General features: G+C 43.4%; 1 protein-coding gene across 1 annotated transcript in view; it reads right to left on the reverse strand.

The window, feature by feature from the left end:
• rnf123 (ring finger protein 123) overlaps positions 1–19,667 on the reverse strand; it is a 440,342-nt gene that overhangs the window by 131,653 nt on the left and 289,022 nt on the right. Inside the window, exons 34-35 of the mRNA XM_078543856.1 lie at positions 19,333–19,408; positions 3,151–3,235 (exon numbers count right to left, since the gene is read on the reverse strand). Of these exons, the coding sequence (XP_078399982.1) occupies positions 3,151–3,235; positions 19,333–19,408 (161 nt within the window). The remainder of the gene's footprint in view (positions 1–3,150; positions 3,236–19,332; positions 19,409–19,667) is intronic.

The following is a 19,667-nucleotide window of genomic DNA, read 5'->3' on the forward strand; positions in this document are numbered from 1 at the left end:
ACCTAGTATCTAGCCTTTATTTTAAATCCAGGCAGCATCTCACTGCAAACTTTTTACACAGCATTACCCCAACATGGTTACTCCTGCATTCACTTACCGCAGCAGCAGCATCAATGCACTGGCTGCTGTCCATGTGCAACGTAAGTTGCCAGAACTATTGTAGCAACATTTTCCTGAGAGTGTTGTTTAAGCCTCAGCTAAGAGCTCATCTCATAAAGGAAATATCGGCAAATTGTGACAGGCTGAGAGACTACATCAAGCAGTCAGGTTCAACAACATTTAGTGATCTTTAAGGAATATCTTTGTTTTATTCACACATCAAGGGTACTTGCAGAAAATAATGCAATTCAAAGTTTACATGGATAATGTTCTGAAATGCCTATTCAATCTGGATGCATTAACGCTGACAAAAGGAGCTTAATGAAGAGGAAAAAAATTGGGAGATTATCCATTTTGATTCTGTGTTTCAATTAAAGTGATTGAAGCCAGATAAATCTCCAGGGATCAGACAGCTTACGTCTGAGGGTATTAAAAGAAATAGAAAAGGAAACTAGGAATGTATCAATTCTAATCTTCCACAGAGCACCAGACTTGGGCACAGTACCAGCGGATGGAATTGTAGAAAATCTTACATATCTATTTATCCCTTCCTCTCTTGCAAATAACATAGGTTTAATTTTACAGTAAGAAAAATGACAGAGTTCATCATCATGGATGGATTGTGCGAGCACTGGAAAAGATATACAAGTAACGGAAGGAGGCGGCTCCATGAACATCCCCATCATCAATGATAATAGAGCCCAGCATGTGAGTGCAGCAAACAAGGCTGGAGCGTTCACAATCATCTTCAACCAGAAGTGCTGAGTGGATGATCCATCTCCCCTTGAGCCTCTAACAACATCGCAGATACCAGTTTTCAGCTAATTTTATTCCTTCAAGAGATGGCTGTTGGATGCAGAAAAGGCTATGGGCCCCAATAACATTACAGCTTTAGTGTTGAAGATTTGTACTCCAGAAATAGCTGTGCCTCCAGCGAAATCGTTCTAGTACAGCTAGAACAGTGGCAGCTACCTTACAAAATGGAAAATTTTGCAAGTACGGCCTGCCCACAAAAAGCAGGACAAATCCAATCCAGCCAATTACTGCATCATCAGCTGCCTCTTAATCATCAGCAAAGTGATGCGAGGTGTTGTCAACAGTGCTATAAAGCTGCACTTACTCATCAATAAATTGTTCACTGATGTTCAGTTTAGGTTCCATTTGGCACCAGGTCACATTACAGCCTTGGTCCAATTATGGTCAAAAGAGCTGAACTCCACAGGGGAGGCAAAAGTGACTGCCCTTGATATCAAGGCAGGTTTTGACTGAATGCAGCATTAAGGAGCTCTAGCAAAATTGAAGTCAATGGGAATCAACTCTCCACAAAGGTAGATGGTTGTGATAGTTGAAGGCAAATCATCTGAGCCCCAGGACATCATTACAAGAATTCCTCAGGGTAGTGTCCTAGGCCTAGCCATCTCACTCCATCGATGACTTTCCCTCCAACTTAAAGTCAGAAGTGGGGATGTTCACTGATGATTGCACAACCAACTTCCTTTGAGGAGAGGTGATTCCCATTGACTTCAATTTTGCTAGAACTCCTTAATGCCACATTCAGTCAAAAACTTGATGTCAAGGTCAATCACTCTTACCTCCCTCTGGAGTTCAGCTCCATTCCTAATTCTGCAGATAATAAAAAGATCTGTACCGCATGCAGCAAGACCTGGACAATCTTCTGGTTTGGGTTGATATGTGGCAAGTAACATGTGTGCTGCACACTGTCAGGAAATGACTATCTCCTACAAGAGAGAGTCTACCCATCTCCCCATGACATTTAAGGGATTGCCATTGTCAAATCCCAACCACCGACATCGTGAGATATCAACCAGAAACTTAAATGGACTAGCCATATGAATGCTGTGGCTACAAGAGCAGGTAAGAGGCTGGAAATTTATGCTGAGTGATTCACCTCCTGACTCCCAAATGTCTTTCCACAACCTACTATGAACAAGTCAGGAGAGTGATGGAATACTCTCCACTGGCCCGGATGAGTGAGCTCCAACAACACTCAAGAAGTTCGACCCTTTCCAGGAGAAAACAACCCTCTTGATCGGCACCCCATCCAATACTTTAAAGACTCACTCCCTCCTTCTTGTAGATGCTACATACTGCAGTCATGTCACACACTGTTAGAGATGTCCACATCCCATGAATGAATGAATAAATTAAAAAAATTAAAAACAGTGATTATTGAATTGTGCACAGCAGCCAGACAACATTGACCCACGAAGGGCTTTAGTCAGCGGTAGAATACTTATTGGGTACTTATTGAATCTTTCTTGGTTCCTGCTAGCTTTTTCATTCACGCTGATGCGAACATACATATTAATACCTTTACCACACCAGACTAATGTATGTGTTTTGTGCCTGAAGAAAAGGGAGGGTTTTAACATGGGAATATATTCTACGGACAGAGTCATTCATGCCATTCTGTCGAGTAATCTCTCCAATGGCTGGCTGGACAGGATGTTGCTTTCTAGTTATCAAATATCATTCAAAATAGTTGGCACAACCTCACAGCACTTCAGATCCAGTGAATTACTTTGAAGTGCAGTAACTGGCAGTATGCAGACAATAAAACAGTGAGCATTCACTGATGTAGATATGAAGTGTGCAAATCTTAGTCCAAAAAGCGCAATCATTTTTAAGGAAGCTTTAAAGCAAATTAATAAGAGAAATGGAGTTGAACCTCCTGCCAGTCTGCCATTGTTTCTATCAGGGCTCTGTTAAAGCTCTGATATTTTGACCGGTCTTCATAAAACTCATTTTCAGAATACACAATGAATAATGAACCCAAACCTCAGGTTTATCCCAAACCAGGTTTGTCCAGCTTGCTCTTTAACCAGGACTTAATGAGCAATTGGCTTTATTGGGATGACTTGCGTAAACCTGTTTAAATAGGGCAGTAAAATATGAGCAAGAGTGGTCAACACTTGACCATTTAAAGTGTCACATCAAGGCTCAACATTGCTATTGTTCAACCCTTGTCTCACTGTTTCTTGCACTTTCCACTTGCATCCGCAGTATTTTGCTTTTACCACTGTTTCTTACCCCTGAACATCAGAGTCAACCAGGATTCGGACAAGAATTCCAGTCACAGCTACCAGGATTGGGTAATGATCCACGCTCTCCAATCCTGCAGAAAGAGGTGGAAAGAAACATAGACAATATATTAATTTCCCCCATTTTCTCCCAGTCTCCAGCATTCTACACATATCTACATCATTGGTGACCCAACAGTTGGGAGCACCCACAACGTACCTGTATGGAGCAGGAAACATTAGTGGACCTTTTGACAAAACAGGAGGTCAATCTGATTGAGGCTCTTGAAACATGCTTCCAATTGACAAGGGGATACCTGCTGGTGACTGCAAGTAAACTCCAACAGATTCACCAGGAATAAATGCGAGATGAGGAGTGTGCCCGCATCCGCTGTTACTGCCAACAAGGGTGGCCACAACAGAGACAAAGTGGTGATACAATGAAAACTTGGTTCAAACAACAAAAACACTTCACTGTCATTGACGATCTCCTGATCTATAATGAGCGGCTGGTCATCCCAGTTTCCCTTCGGCCAGAGATCCTTCAAAAAAATACACCAGGCCATCTGGGCATCAACAAGTTCAGGGCACTGACCCAATCAACTGCTGGTGGCCAGGTGTTTCCAGGGCAATTGAGGATATGATAGTGAACTATCAGATATATATGCTGCACAAGCAGGGCCAAAAGGAGCCCCTTATCCCCACACAGTGATGTAAGAGAACACATGACCTGCACCTAGGGGTTATGTGTTGGACAGAGCTGTATGCAGAAGCAAGCATGGAGGCAGCTCCTAGCTTGGACCTTTACTGTATCTACGTATATAGTTTCTCGTAGTTAATAAATACTTACTGTTGAACTACCTAAGACTACGAGTGCCTTAAGACCCAATGAACCAAGCCCAACATCTTACAACATGGTGGCAGCGAATGGAACAACTCAAAACCTTGCAGAGACTGCAGAAGAAAATTAAAATCCTGGAAAACTGGAAGAAAAATCAAAGAAGCATATGACCTTAAAAAAAGCTCAAGAAGCGAATGCGCAGAAGGAAATCATCAGAGAACAGCTCCAAAGAAAGGTTTGGAAGCTGAAGACAAAAATTAAATTCTCATGGCAGCAGAAGACTCCATTGAATCCTGTGGAGGCCCAGCTTCAATACCAAAAATGTGCAGAGTCAACAGGCCTAGCAGGGGTGAACTAAAAATTTAAAATTCCTAGACAGAAGAAGTAGTCCTGAAAAAAGTTAAATACTGCAGTGGTTGGAAATTGCCACATAAATTGCAGTTCGAGAAACTCAATTCCCGTGTCGGTGCCTGAACATGTGTTGGCCGAGCTCAGTCTAAACAAAAAAAAGATAATTAATTAAAAATTAATCATGACTGAGTAGGCAGCTTTAAAAACCCAGCAAAACCTGGGATTCGATGCTTCCAAGACCTGAGAATACTGTGCTAGACTCTAGCCAGTCAATCCAGGCAGCTATTGTTGAAAAGATTTAAACACTGAGATGGTGAATGCCATTACTGCAGGAGCACGCCAAAACCAGCAAGTGTGGGAAAACCATTTGTGCAGAAGTGTACAGCAGTGCCATCCTGGATTTATGGAAATATGTTAAAGTTGAATTTGCAATTTAAAAATTTTAACCATGGATCAGAAATCCACTCTCTCAGATCAATTTGGTCTTGACCAAGGCCCAGCTCAATCACAACATTGGGGACTTCAGAGAAAGGGATTCCTTAGGTGCATGATTGCTTCAGGTCCGGATAAAAAGACGATAACCAACACTACAACAGCTAGGCAAGAAATCAACAAATCATCTGCAAAATCTGATGAAGATTTAGAATCATTCGACACTTATTTTAACCTCAGAAGTAATAAGATCCTTGAAAGAGCTAAATTTAATAAACGTGTCCAGCAGCCAGGGGCTCTGAAGAAGGGTCAAATTGAAATGTTAACTCTATTACTCTATTTCTATCTCCACAGATGCTGTCAAACTCTCCACAGATGCTGTCAAACCTGCTGAGTTTTTCCAGCATTTCTGTTTTTATTGCAGATTTCCAGGATCTGCAGTATTTTGCTTTTATATTATATTAGCCAGAAGAACATGTTGACTCCTTCATTAATGAGCTATACAGATTGGTTGAATTTTGTGATTACAGGAACCTGAAATCTGAGCTAATCAGGGATAGAATAGTTGTAGGAGTGGTGGATGACGCACTCTCAGACAGGCTTCAAGTGAATGAGGCTCTAACCCTTGAGAAAACCATCCAGATTGTCAGGCAATCTGAAATCCGTTTGTAGCACAGATCCATATTAAGTGGAGAAAACAAACCGTGGTACAAAGTAAACCCCATTGTCCAGTTAGTGAAATAGCACAGAAACAGGGACACTCCAGACCAAGGGAAGCAATACCCTAACTGATCAGTAGAGCGACCATGCCAGCGCTGCGGGAAACCTCCCCCCCCCAAGGGGTGATCGATTTCAGGCAATTTCAGCCCAATGCATTCAATGTAACCAAATAGGACACTTCGGGAAGGTGTGCAAAGCCAAAACATCAAAACGCACCAAAGGTCAGAAGAGGATTCACAAGGTCAAGACAGCACACCAAGAAGACACAAAACCATGCTTCTTGGGTGAAGTCAAAGAATCTGGATTTTCGTTCTGGAACACGGACATCTCGGTTAATGGCCAGCTCACAAACTTTAAATTAGACACGGAAGCCAGTGTTATGGTCCTAATGGACAAAGAACTGTGGCTGAGACCCCTCTGGCTATGGACAGACACACCACTTTAGGGTTCAGGAGGAATCATGCTTCCAGTCATAGGCATGATTCTGGAACCATTAAGGTTTGGTGGCAAACAAATCTTCCAGCTGATGTATGTCATCCATAACTAGCTCCTCATTGGTCAGGCCAGCCCACCACTCAGATGGTTACCATGACACCTCGAGTAGATAACAGCAAGAGTGGAACCAGCAATGAGAAGAGCCTTAACTTTCAGCTTCAGTTGGAGAAATAAACCCCAAGACCACAGGGTAGACACTGCAATCTCCAGCCAGCATGACGGTGCTTCAAGCAATGCTGGAATCAAGTAGCAGGCAATTATTAATGACAGTACACCACACAGCCAAACGCAAAGGTGAGCTTATTACCAAGTCATATCCTCACAACAGGAAGTGCCATCTTCCATCCCAGCTTGCGTCATGGCGAGCTGCACGAAGGAAGAGGAGAAAAAAAACACTAGAGACAACCTAAAGTTCTTCCACCCTATAAAAGAACGGGATAAACAAACTGCCATCTATCACTACAATTGGGGAATCGACAAAGAGCGATTCAAAGCCAAAGAACAGAAAAAGAGGGTGAACAGAGACCCAGATACCAGAACAACCTCTAACTTTACAAAGTTTACCTGCAGCAATATAGCCTACCACTCCTCCAACAGTCGTGAGAACAAGATATGGAAGAGTTATAAGGCCTCCTTAGACATTGGATAAAAACTTGGGTGGAGGTGTAGTACAAGGATCTGATACATAAAGGGTTAACGTGGGGCTGAGTAGAGCACCGCCCACAGAGTGGTGTAAGAGAACACCTGATCTGCACCTAGGAGTCAGTGTACTGTTGGATAGAGCTGTATGTGGAGTCAAGCATGGAGACAGCTCCTGACTTGGACCTTTACTGTACGTATGTATATAGTTTCTAGTAGTTAATAAATACTTACTGTTGAACTACCTAAGACTACGAGTACCTTAACGAGACCTAACAAACTACGTCCAACACCTTCAAAATCAACAGTTACTAAAAGCAAGGTGCAAAACGTCCACACCTGAAAGGCAGGAGCTGACTGCAGGCAGACTTTCTGTCTCTGGGATTTAGGACAGAAAGAGTCAGAGATAGAGAGAGAGAGAGAGAGAGAGATAGAAATAGCGAGAGAGAGAGAGAGAGAGAGAGACAGAGAGAGAGAGAGATAGATCTAACAGACAGTAAAAAAGGACTGCAGCTAGTGTGGTCAGAATGCAGAAGAGAAGGCAGTCTCTGGTCAAAGAGATACATCCTGGGGCAATCTAAGAAATCCGGAAGATTCATCCTGTCGTGACAGAGGGAGAGGGTGTGGGGGTAGGGGGAAAGAATTGCCGGAGTGAGCCTTCCCATGGTAACCAAGCTAACTGGCCTGTTGCTGGAGTGAGCCTTACTGCTGCTGTTCAGTTTAGGAGTTCTCCAAAAACTGAGAGAAGTACCTTTTGAAGGTCACTTGATGTTATGACTCGGAGTGAAGCAAACCAGTTGGAAGCTGGGAGTGACGTTGGAATGGTTCCGATGAAAACTGCAAATCTGCGTTTAGCAGGCAGTTAAGTATAACTGTGCCGTGGGGTTTTTGGTCATGTTAAAAAGTTAAAGGTGGGGATATCTTTTCTGTAGTTGAGAGTATTAGATGGCTACTAAATAGTGTTTAGTTGATTTTGCTTTTAGTTTGTTTGTTAGAGTTAAGTCTTAAAGCTTGAAATCATTACATGCGATCCTTTTAGTCAGTCACTGGGAATGCAAACCTCTTGTTTAAAGTTATAAGTCTCTATGGGGATCATAACACTTTTTGCAGAATTTTACACCAAGTTTCATGTCAGTTTAATCATTGCTTCTACAGGCTATTCAAGAACATACCCGAATATGGTAGGCTGATGAAAAGTTTTAATATAGCATGCACTGGTGTTATACACTTCAGGATTGGAGTGTCCTGCTAGTTACAACACGTTTAATGTAGTAAAACATCCAAAGGTGCTTCATAGAAGAATAATCAGATTAAGTCAAACACCAAGTAACATCAGGAGATATTAGGATAAAAACAAAAAGCTAAAAGCTACTGCGGATGCTGGAAATCCAAAACAAAATAAGAACAGAATTACCTGGAAAAACTCAGCAAGTCTGGCAGCATCGGCGGAGAAGAAATCAGTCAACGTTTCCAGCCCTCATGGCTCTTCGGCAGAACTGAAGCATAGTTTCAACAAGGGAGAAATATAAATTGGTTTAAGGTGGGTGGGGGGGAAGAGACACATTGAGGGTGTGGTGTGAGCAGATAATCAAAAGATGTCAGAGACAAAAGGGTCAAAGAGGTGTTGAAGGTGGTGGTCTTTGTCTGAGAAAAGTGCTAATTAAGAATGGAAAACAGGATATTCAAAGTACAGCTCTAGTGGGGGTGGGGTGGAAAGACTAAAGGTTTTAGTTTTAGATTTAAAAATAATGGAAATAGGTGGGGAAAGAAGAATCTATATAAATTATTTTAAAAAAAAGGTGGGTGGGGGGGAAAAGAAACGGGGTGGGGATGGGGGGAGGGGGAGTTTAAGATCTAAAGTTGTTGAATTCAATATTCAGCCCAGAAGGCTGTAAAGTGCCTAGTCGGAAGATGAGGTGCTGTTCCTCCAGTTTGCGTTGGGCTTCACTGGAACAATGCAGCAAGCCAAGGACAGACATGTGGGCAAGAGAACAGGGTGGAGTGTTAAAATGGCAAGCGACAGGGAGGTTTGGGTCTTTCTTGCGGACAGACCGCAGGTGTTCCGCAAAACGGTCGCCCAGTTTGCGTTTGGTCTCTCCAATGTAGAGTAGACCGCATTGGGAGCAACGAATGCAGTAGACTAAGTTAGGGGAAATGCAAGTGAAATGCTGCTTCACTTGAAAGGAGTGTTTGGGCCCTTGGACGGTGAGGAGAGAGGAAGTGAAGGGGCAGGTGTTGCATCTTCTGCGTGGGCAGGGGAGGTGCCATAAGTGGGGGTTGAGGAGTAGGGGGTGATGGAGGAGTGGACCGGGACCCTGGTCCACTCCTCCATCACCCCCTACTCCTCAACCCCCACTTATGGCACTTCCCCATGCCCACGCAGAAGATGCAACACCTGCCCCTTCACTTCCTCTCTCCTCACCGTCCAAGGGCCCAAACACTCCTTTCAAGTGAAGCAGCATTTCACTTGCATTTCCCCTAACTTAGTCTACTGCATTCGTTGCTCCCAATGCGGTCTACTCTACATTGGAGAGACCAAACGCAAACTGGGCGACCGTTTTGCGGAACACCTGCGGTCTGTCCGCAAGAAAGACCCAAACCTCCCTGTCGCTTGCCATTTTAACACTCCACCCTGTTCTCTTGCCCACATGTCTGTCCTTGGCTTGCTGCATTGTTCCAGTGAAGCCCAACGCAAACTGGAGGAATAGCACCTCATCTTCCGACTAGGCACTTTACAGCCTTCTGGGCTGAATATTGAATTCAACAACTTTAGATCTTAAACTCCCCCTCCCCCCATCCCCACCCCGTTTCTTTTCCCCCCCCCACCCGCCTTTTTTTTAAAAAATAATTTATATAGATTCTTCTTTCCCCATCTATTTCCATTATTTTTAAATCTAAAACTAAAACCTTTAGTCTTTCCACCCCACCCCCACTAGAGCTGTACTTTGAATATCCTGTTTTCCATTCTTAATTAGCACTTTTCTCAGACAAAGACCACCACCTTCAACACCTCTTTGACCCTTTTGTCTCTGACATCTTTTGATTATCTGCTCACACCACACCCTCAATGTGTCTCTTCCCCCCCACCCACCTTAAACCAATTTATATTTCTCCCTTGTTGAAACTATGCTTCAGTTCTGCCGAAGAGCCATGAGGGCTCGAAATGTTGACTGATTTCTTCTCCGCCGATGCTGCCAGACTTGCTGAGTTTTTCCAGGTAATTCTGTTTTTATTTTGTTCAGGAGATATTAGGGCAGGTGACCAAATGCTTATTCAAAGAGACAGGTTTCGAGAAGCATCTTAAAAGAGGACAGAGAGGTGAAGAGGGGGAAGAATTCCAGAGCTTAGAGCTTAAGCAGCTGAAGGCACGCCTCTCAGTGGTGGAACATCCTGAGGTTACAAATGGTGCTATATATATGCAAGTCTTTTTCATAAGGATTGGAAGATTTAAATGGAAGAATTGGAGGAGTTGGTAAGTTTTAAATTTGAAGCTTTGGTAAACTGGAAGTCAGTGTAGGTCACTGAGCACAGGGTTGATGGATGAACAAGACTTGGTGAGAGTTAGGATATAGGCAGCAGACATTTGGATGAGCTCAAGTTTACAGCTGATGGAAGGCAAGAGGCAGGCCAGGCAAGTACTGGAATAGTCAAATCTGGAGCCAGCAAAAGCATGGATAGGGGTAGGCAACAAAGATGAGGGGTAAGCTGGCTGAGGGGCAACTGGGCAGAAGTTCAACAAAAGTCACCAGGAGATTGTAAGTGATACCAATTGGTAGAGTGTTACAGTGGAATGGAATAGGGAAGAGGGGTAGTCAGTCAATCTTGGTTCAGCAAGAGTGCTCTGCTACCTGGCAGGAGCGAAGTTGGACACTAAATATCACTCCGGTTAGAAAAGATGTGAGATTACTTGATCTGTCCACGAGACAAAAATATAATCCTTAATCAGAAGGGGAAAGGCTTTTTATTGTTATTGAGGTAACAAATGAGAGACCATTTACCAAATTCTTGCTCTAGAAAGGATAATAAGTGGATGAGAAAAGTCTCTTTTTACCACTGTGCAAAAGACAAAGCTGAAGCATTTGTAACCATTTTTAGCCAGAAACGCCAAGTGAATGATCCATCTTGGCCTCCTCCAAAGGTCCCCAGCATCACAGATGCCAGTCTTCAGCCAATTTGATTCACTCCACATGATACATAGAAACATCTGAACGCACTGGATACTGCAAAGACTACAGGCCCTGACAACATTTCAGCAATAGTACTGAAGACTTGTGCTCCAGAACTAGCCGGGCACCTAGCCAAGCTGTTCCAGTACAGCTACAACATTGGCATCTACCCCACAATGTGGAAAATTGCCCAAATATGTCCTGTACACAAAAAGCAGGACAAATCCAACCCGGTCAATTAACACTCCATCAGTCTACTCTCGACCATCAGCAAAGTGATGGAACAAGTGGTTGACAGTGCTATCAAGTAGTGTTTACTCAGAAATAACCAACTCACTGACAGTCAGTTTGGGTTCTGCCAGGGCCATTCAGCTCTTGACCTCGCTACAGCCTTGGTCTTGTTTACATGGTCAAAGTTAGGTTAAGGGATAGGTCAGTAGAGATGCAGTGGCAGACATTTAAAGGGATATTTTGGAATACACAGGATAGATACATTGCAGCGAGAAAGAAAAATTTCAAGGGGAGGTCCCACCATCCATGGTTAACTAAAAAGTTAAAGACAGTATCAAGCTTATAAAGAAAAAGCATATAATTAATTGCACAAAGATGGGTGGCAGGTCAGTAAATTGAACAGAATGTAAAAAACAGCAAAGAATGATAAGATTAATATGTGGGGAAAAATTATAATTCAAGAGAAGGCTAGCTAGAAATATAAAAACAGGTAGTAAGAGTTTCTATAGATATTTTTTAAAAGTGTGAACAAAGTGAGCATTGGTCCTATAGAAAGTGAGTCTGGGGAATTAATAATGGAAAATAAGGAGTTGGCAGGTGAACTGAACAGGTATTTTGCATCGGTCTTCACTATAGAGGATACAATACATTTCTGAGTAACATCCCAGAAATAGCTGTAAATCAGGAATTGGAAAGAAGGGAGGGACTCGAAAATTACAATCACCAGGGAAGTGGTACTGAGCAAATTGCTGGAGCTGTGAGCTGACAAGTCCCCGAGTCCTGATGGACATCATCCTAGGGTCTTAAAGAAGTGGCTAGTGAGATAGTTGATGCACTGATTTTAATTTTCCAAAATTGCCTAGATTTGGGGAAAGTTCCATTCGATTGGAAAATAGCAAACATACGTCCTTTATTCATAAAGGGAGGGAGACAGATAGCGGGGAACTACTGGCCAGTTACTTTAACATTTGTCAAATGGAAAATATTAGAAGCCATTATTAAAGATGTTAGAGCAGGGTACTTAGATAAATTCAAGGTAATCTGGCAGAGTCAACATGGTTTTGAGAGGTGGAAATCATGCTTAACCAATTTATTGGAGTACTTTGAAGAAGTAACATGTGCTGTGGATAAAGGAGAACCAGTGTACTCAGATTTCCAGAAGGCATTTGATAAGGTGCTACATCAAAGGTTATTGTGGAAAATAAAAGCTCATGGTGTAGTGGGTAACATATTGGCATGGATAGAAGATTTGCTAGCTAACAGGAAACAGAGTTCGCATAAATGGTTCATTTTCTGGTTGACAAGATGTAACGAGTGGTGTGCCACAGGGATCGGTGCTGGGGCCTCAACATTGTACGATTTTTAAAAATATTCATTTATGGGATGTGGTCTTGCTGGCTAGGCCAGTATTTATTGGCCATTCCTAGTTGCCCTTGAGAACGTGGTGGTGAGCTGCCTTCTTGAACCGTTGCAGTCCCTGTGGTGTAGGTACATCCACAGTGCTGTTAGGGAGGGAGTTCCAGGATTTTGACCCAGCAACAGTGAAGGAATGGCGATATATTTCCAAATCAGGATGCTGAGTGGCTTGGAGAACTTCCAGTTGGTGGTGTTCCCATGTGTCTGCTACCCTTGTCCTTCTAGATAGCAGCAGTCGTGGGTTTGGAAGGTGCTGTCTAAGGAGCCTTCGTGAGTTCCTGCAGTGCATCTTGTGGATGGTACAGGCTGCTGCTACTGTGCATCAGTGCTGGAGGGAGGGAATGTTTGTGGATGGAGTGCCAATCAAGTGGTTGCTTTGCCCTGAATGGTGTCAAGCTTTATGATGTTGTTGAAGCTGCACTCATCCAGGCAAGTGGAAAGTATTTCATCACACTCCTGACTTGTGCCTTGTAGATGGTGGACAGGCTTTGGGGAGTCAGGAGGTGACTTATGCACTGCAGGATCCCTAGCCTCTGACCTGCTCTTGTAGCCACAACATTTATATGGCTAGTCCAGTTCAGGTTCTGGTCAATGGTAACCCCCAGGTTGTTGATAGTGGAGAATTCAATGATGGTGATTTCATTGAATGTCAAGGGGCGATGGTTAGATTCTCTTTTGTTGGAAATGGTCATTGACTGGTACTTGCGTGGCTTGAATGTTACTTGCCACATGTCAGCCGAAGCCTGAAAATTGTCCAGGTATTGCTGCATTTGGACAAAGACTGCTTCAGTATCTGAGGAGTGACGAATGGTGAACATTGTGCAATCATCAGCAAACATCCCCGCTTCTGACCTTATGATGGAAGGAAGGTCATTGATGAAGCAACTGAAGACGATTGGACCTAGGACACTATTCTGAGGAACTCCTGCAGTGATGTCCTGGGACTGAGATGATTGACCTCTAACAACCTGTCATAAAAGCTGATTACAGCCACAAATTACTTGTGGGCATGTTGAACTTTTTAAGGAAGACTTGTGTATTTATAAAGAAATACAAGCAAGGACACTGAGCAAAAGGTGGCTGATAATATAAAGTGACCACTTTCTGGAAACTTCCTATGTGGATTAACTGACCAGCCTGTCCTGAGAGAACATGTAATGTCACACCTGAAAAGGTGTCATGGCCTTCTTCAAGCAGGGACACGTAAAAGGGAGATAGGAAAGGTGCAAAAGACTGAATTTTAATCTTCTGTGGTTGCAGAGACAAAAAAACTGATTAGCAAGTCTCAGCATGTATCTAAAATCCATCTCCTGTTGAGTCACATCGCAATGTGCAAAATGGTCGGAGATCAAAGAAAGCAGACTCTGGGGGCAAGGCATGGTTTTTTTCCCTTATAAGAATAAACAGAGAAAAATGAGTTAAAAAGCTAGCTGCAGAGCTGTGCTTGTGTGAGACAGCAAGATGATGATCAACTAGTCACCCCTGCAGTTGCAGGCAAAGTTTCTCCCCCTCTCTTTGTTGCAGGAGGAAAGGCTCAGCAAAGCCTTCAGCAAATCAAAAAGGAAATAGCACAGCTTCTTCAGCCAACCTGCAGAACCAAGTGTCTCCAAACCAACTGCTAAACTGCCAAAGTTAGCTCTACCGGAATCACCCAACTTAACTATTGCCATCCGTGCCCCACGGACAGGCCAAAGACTGGTTCATATATCATTTTTAACTTTTATTTTTGGACTCTTAGCTTCTCATATGTGTATGTGTGTTGCGTTTTTATTAGTTTTCTAGGGTTTTTAGTAACTAATGAACTTACTCTTTCTTTGACTCAAGAAGGCCTGGTTAAATTGGATCCTTCTAAAACATAAATACATTTGGACTTGGAAAAGGTATCCATGAGGGAAGGAATCACTTTTAGATTAACCTCGTTGTGGCCAACCCCAGGGGTTAAATAAAGAATAGGAGTCAGCTCATTCTTCCTCACCCAGGGGCATAGCAAAATTGGGGCCCTGTTCAGGAAGTTAACAAATCGGGGGACCTCGCTTGGTAACAAACCACAACCGTCTTCCTTTTTGTTCGGTATTACTTCAACCAGCAGTGGGTTTTCTCCCAGTTCCCATTGACTCTAGTTTTGCTAGGGCTCTTTGATGCCACACTCGGTCAAATGCTGCCTTTATGTCAAGGGCAGTCACTCTCACCTCACCTCTGAAGTTCAACTCTTTTATCCATGTTTGAACCAAAGCTATAATGAGGTCAAACTGAGCGTCAGTGAGCAGGTTATTGCTAAGCAAGTGCCGCTTGATAGCACTATTCATGGCCCCTTACATCACTTTACTGATGATAGAGAGTAGACTAATGGGACGATAATTGCCAGGGTTGGATTTGTCCTGCTTGGGCAATTTTCCACATTGCCAGGTAGATGCCAGTGTTGTAACTGTACTGGAATGGCTTGGCTAGGGGCGTGGCAAGTTCTAGAGCACGAGTCTTCTGTACTATTGCCTGAATGTTGTCAGTGCCAATAACCTTTGCAGTATCCAGTGCCTTCACCCATTTCTTGATATCACGTGAAGTGAATTGAATTGGTTGAAGATTGGCATCTGTGATGCTGGGAACCTCCAGGGGAGGCAGAGATGGATCATCTACCTAGCACTTCTTGCTGAAGATTGTTGCAAATGGTTCAGCCTTATCTTTTGCACTGATGTGCTGGGCTCCCACATCATTGAGGATGGGGATATTTGTAGAAACCTCCTCCTGCAGTGATTTGTTTAATTGACTACCACCATTCATGACTGGATGTGGCAGGACTGCAGAGTTTGGGTCTAACCCGTTGGCTGTGGAATCACTTGGCTCGGTTTATCACTTGCTGCTTATGCTGTTTGGCATGCAAGTAATCCTGTGTTGTAGCTTCACCAGGTTGACACCTCATTTTTAGGTATGCCTGGTGCTGCTCCTGGCATGTCTTCCTGCACTCTTCATTGATTTATATAAGTGACTTGGATGAAGGCATGGTTGCTAAATTTGCTGATGACACAAAGATAAGTAGGAAAGTAAGTTGTGAAGAGGACATAAGGAGGCTGCAAAGGGATATAAATAGGTTAAGTGAGTGGGCAAAGATCTGGCAAATGGAGTATAATGTGAGAGAATGTGAAGTTGCCCATTTTGGCAAGAAAAATGAAGCTTATTATCTAAAGGTGAGAGATTGCAGAGCTCTGAGATGCTGAGGGATCTGGGTGTCCTCGTGCATGAATTGCAAAAGGTTAGTATGCAGGTACAGTAAGTAATTAGGAAAACTAATAGAATGTTATTATTTATTATGAGGGGAATTAAATGCAGAAGTAGAGAGGTTATGTTTCAGTTATACAGGGCATTGGTGAGGCCACATCTGGAGTACCATGTGCAGTATTGATCTCCTTATTTAAGGATGGATGTAGATGCGTTGGAAGCAGTTCAGAGAAGGTTTGCACCTGGAATGGGAGGGTTGTCTTATGAGGAAAGGCTGGACAGGCTAGGCTTGTATCCGTTGGAGTTTACAAGGGTAAGAGCTGATTTGATTGAAACATATAAGGTCCTGAAGGGTTTTGACAGGGTGGATGTGGAAAGGATGTTTTCTTTTGTGGGAGAATCTAGAACTAGTGCACACTGTTTAAAAATAAGGGGTCACCCATTTAACACAGAGGTGAGGAGAAATTTTTTCTCTGAGGGTCATGAGTTTTTGGAACACTCTTCCACAAAGTGCAGTGGAAGCAGAGTCTTTGAATATTTTTAAGGCTGAGCTAGATAGAGTCTTGATAAGCAAGGGGATAAAAGGTTATCAGGGTAGGTGGGAATGTAGAGTTGAGGTTGCAATCAGATCAGCCATGATCTTACTGAATAGCAGGGGAGGCTCGAGGAGCCAAGTGACCTACTCCTGCTCCGCATTTTTGTATACTCGTATAAAACAGCTGAGCTCAAGCGATGAGGTGAGAGTGACTGCCCTTGACCTCAAGGTAGAATTTGACCGAATACAGAATCAAGGAGCCGTAGCAAAACTGGAGTCAATGGGAATTGGGGAAAGATTCTTCACTGGTTGGAGTCATACGTAGCACAAAGGAAGATGGTTGTGGTTGTTGGAGGTCAATCATCTCAGTTCCAGGACATCACTGCAGGAGATTCTCAGGGTAGTGCCCTCAGCGCAACCATCTTCAGCTGCTTCATCAATGACCTTCCTTCCATCATAAGGTCAGAAGTGGAGATGTTCGCTGATGATCGCACGATGCTCAATACCATATGTGTCTCCTCAAATACTAAAGCAGTCCATGTTCATACGCAGCAAGACCTGGACAACATTCAGGCTTGGACTGATAAGTGTCAAATTACATTTGCGTCACTCAAGTGCCAAGAAATGACCATCTCTAAGAAGAGAGGATCTAACCATCTCCCTTTGACATCCAATGTCAGTACCAACGCAGCTCACTGACACCTTCTCAAGGGCAATTAGGGATGGACAATAAATGCTGGCCTAGCCAGTGCTGCCCACATCCCATGAAAGAATATAAGAAACTCGCACCACTTGTCCTTTTCCCCCACCAAAAAGCACTGACTCATACAAAAAGGAGTCAGCTATCCAGCCACTCAAACCTGTTCTGCCATTTGATTAGATCATGGCTGATCTGTACCCCAAATTCATTTACCTGCATTTCTGATATTCATACCTGATATTCCTTGATCCCCCTTATCCAACATGTCTATCAATTTCAGTTTCGAAAACTCCAATTGTCCCAGCAATGTATGGCGCTAACCTCATGGTCATCTTCATGATACAGACTCGCAATAGGGAGTAGGCAATAACTTGTCAACTGAATAGTACATCACAGTCGGTGTTAAATCTGTTATTTGTCCCAAATCTTTACATTTAATCAGCTGAGAAAGTTATCAGAGGCATTAAACTCAGGTGCAATATTCCCTTTTCAGCACAGGGTCAACTCAGTCAGCAGAGACTGGAGGCTTTACTGATCAGCTCAGGAGTGCACGCATACTGAGTGAGACATTGCTAATGCCCATCAACAGAGACACAGGAGAATATAGCATAGAATCTCTGCTACAACATTAATAATCCAAAGGCCTGGCCTAATGATCCAGAGACACTAGTTCAATCCCACCATGGCAGCTCAGGAATTTAAATTCAGTTAATTGTTTTTTATTCTTTCACGGGATGTGGGCATTTATTGCCCATCGTTAATTGCCCTTGAGGAGGTGGTGGTGAGCTGGCTTCTTGAACCGTTGCAGTCCATGTGGTTATTCCTTTTTGTAGATTTTGTAGCGGTATAATACAACTGAGTGGTTTGAGGGGCCATTTCAGAATCAACCACATTGCTGTGCTTCTGGAGTCACATGTGGGCCAGACCAGGTAAGGAAGTCAGATTTCCTTCCCTAACGGACTTCTGTGAACCAGATGAGTCTTTACGGCAACTGACAATGGTTTTGCCAAGGCTAGCTTGTATTTCCAGATTTATTAATTGAATTTAAAACTCAGCCATTGTGGGATTCAAACCAGCCTCTCCAGAGCATTTGGCGCGGCCAATGAATTACTATTCTGGGAACATTACCACTATGCCACTGCCTCCCCCTTGATTCACTGAATTAATCGTGAATATAAAGGTTAGTATCAGCAATGGTGTTGTTAAAAATCCATCTGGTTCACTACTGTACTTCAGGTAAGGAAATCTGGCATTCTTGCCCAGTCTGGCCTATTATGTGACTCTAGAGAAAAAGCAATTTCATGGACTCTTAATTGGCCTCTGAAATAGCCTAGCAAGCCACTAAGTTGTATCAAAATTGCTACGATCTTTAGCACACAGACGGCACCTCACCACCCCTTTAAGGGCAACTTAGGGTTGGGTAATACCGACTCAGCAACACCCACGTCACATGAATGAATAAAAAGGAAAGGATCACATGGATAGTAGGATTCGGGCTAAAGGCCAAGGAGGTATTTTAATGGTGAGAGCCAGCAACAACTTGCATAATGATTTGACCTTTAGCAGACAATCCAATTATCCAGAGATCTGGTCAAACTAGAACAGTTTAAAGGGAACTCCATATTCCAATCCAAATCTATTCAACAGACTACATCCAAATGATATATCTTCACATTATTCGTCATTCCCTTATCAGAGTAATTTACACAGCAATCAATTGATCAATGCATATTGTTTCACCTGGAATACCACACATTGCATGCAAACCTGAACAAAAAATAGCAATAAATTAATTTTAACATTAAAAACCATTACTACTACCATCTCCTTGAGTGTCTGTCTTATTCTGACCAAGTTCATTCATTGTTTGTGGCAGAGCTCTTGCTTCCTCCTCCGTGGCCCAATTTCCCGCCTCCCTGTGCCCCTCTCCTTCCCGAGTCCCCTTCTGCTTTTTCTCCGACTCCCATTCTGTTTCCATCCTGAGCCACCTTCTCCTGAAGCTCCCACCAATGTGCCTTCTTATCCTCCACACCTCCCCAGCAACCCCCAAACCTCCTGCCTCCCCCCACCCAAACCCAGTTGTCCCTCCTCCCAGAGCCACTCCTCCTGTAACCCCAGTGTCTCCTAACCTCTTGCTGATCCCCTTCTCCTCTTTCCCCAGAGCCAACTCCCTCAAAAATAACGTTTTGGGGGTGTAGGGGAAGCTATGCACACACACAGTCCTAACTGAGGCAGGGGCATTAGCACCCTAAAATCCTACACACAATCCTCAAGTAGTATCCTATAACCAGAATGACAATGTGCTTCAAGCAGCTAAGTGCTCTACTGTGGTTAATGTTCGATGGATGTGCGTCTAATGGCTTTGATAATAGTTCACCAGCCAAACCAAGAGTACATACCCTGAATAACACAAATAGGCTTTTTGAAAAAGTATGAAAGATGATACTACTCACCAGGTAAGCGTAGATTGACAACACGGTCAAAAAGATTCTTTTCAGCCGTCACTCGGTTCAACACTTGGTTTATCAGCTATGGAAAAGCAAATGAGTATTGATTAGGCAGGATCCCAAATAATTATACAATGAAGACATGCAGCTTTCACCACAGCTGCTTGCAGTTTTATTTCCCCATTCATTGCAGGAGAATCAGCACTGACTTCCTGACTCCCCAAAGCCTGTCCACCATCTACAAGGCACAAGTCAGGGGTGTGCTGGAATACTCCCCACTTCCCTGGATGTGTGGAGCTCCCATAACACTCAAGAAGCTCAATACCATCCAGGACAAAGCA

This window comes from Cetorhinus maximus, chromosome 6 (assembly GCF_964194155.1).
Source record: "Cetorhinus maximus chromosome 6, sCetMax3.hap1.1, whole genome shotgun sequence".
NCBI lineage: Eukaryota > Metazoa > Chordata > Chondrichthyes > Lamniformes > Cetorhinidae > Cetorhinus > Cetorhinus maximus.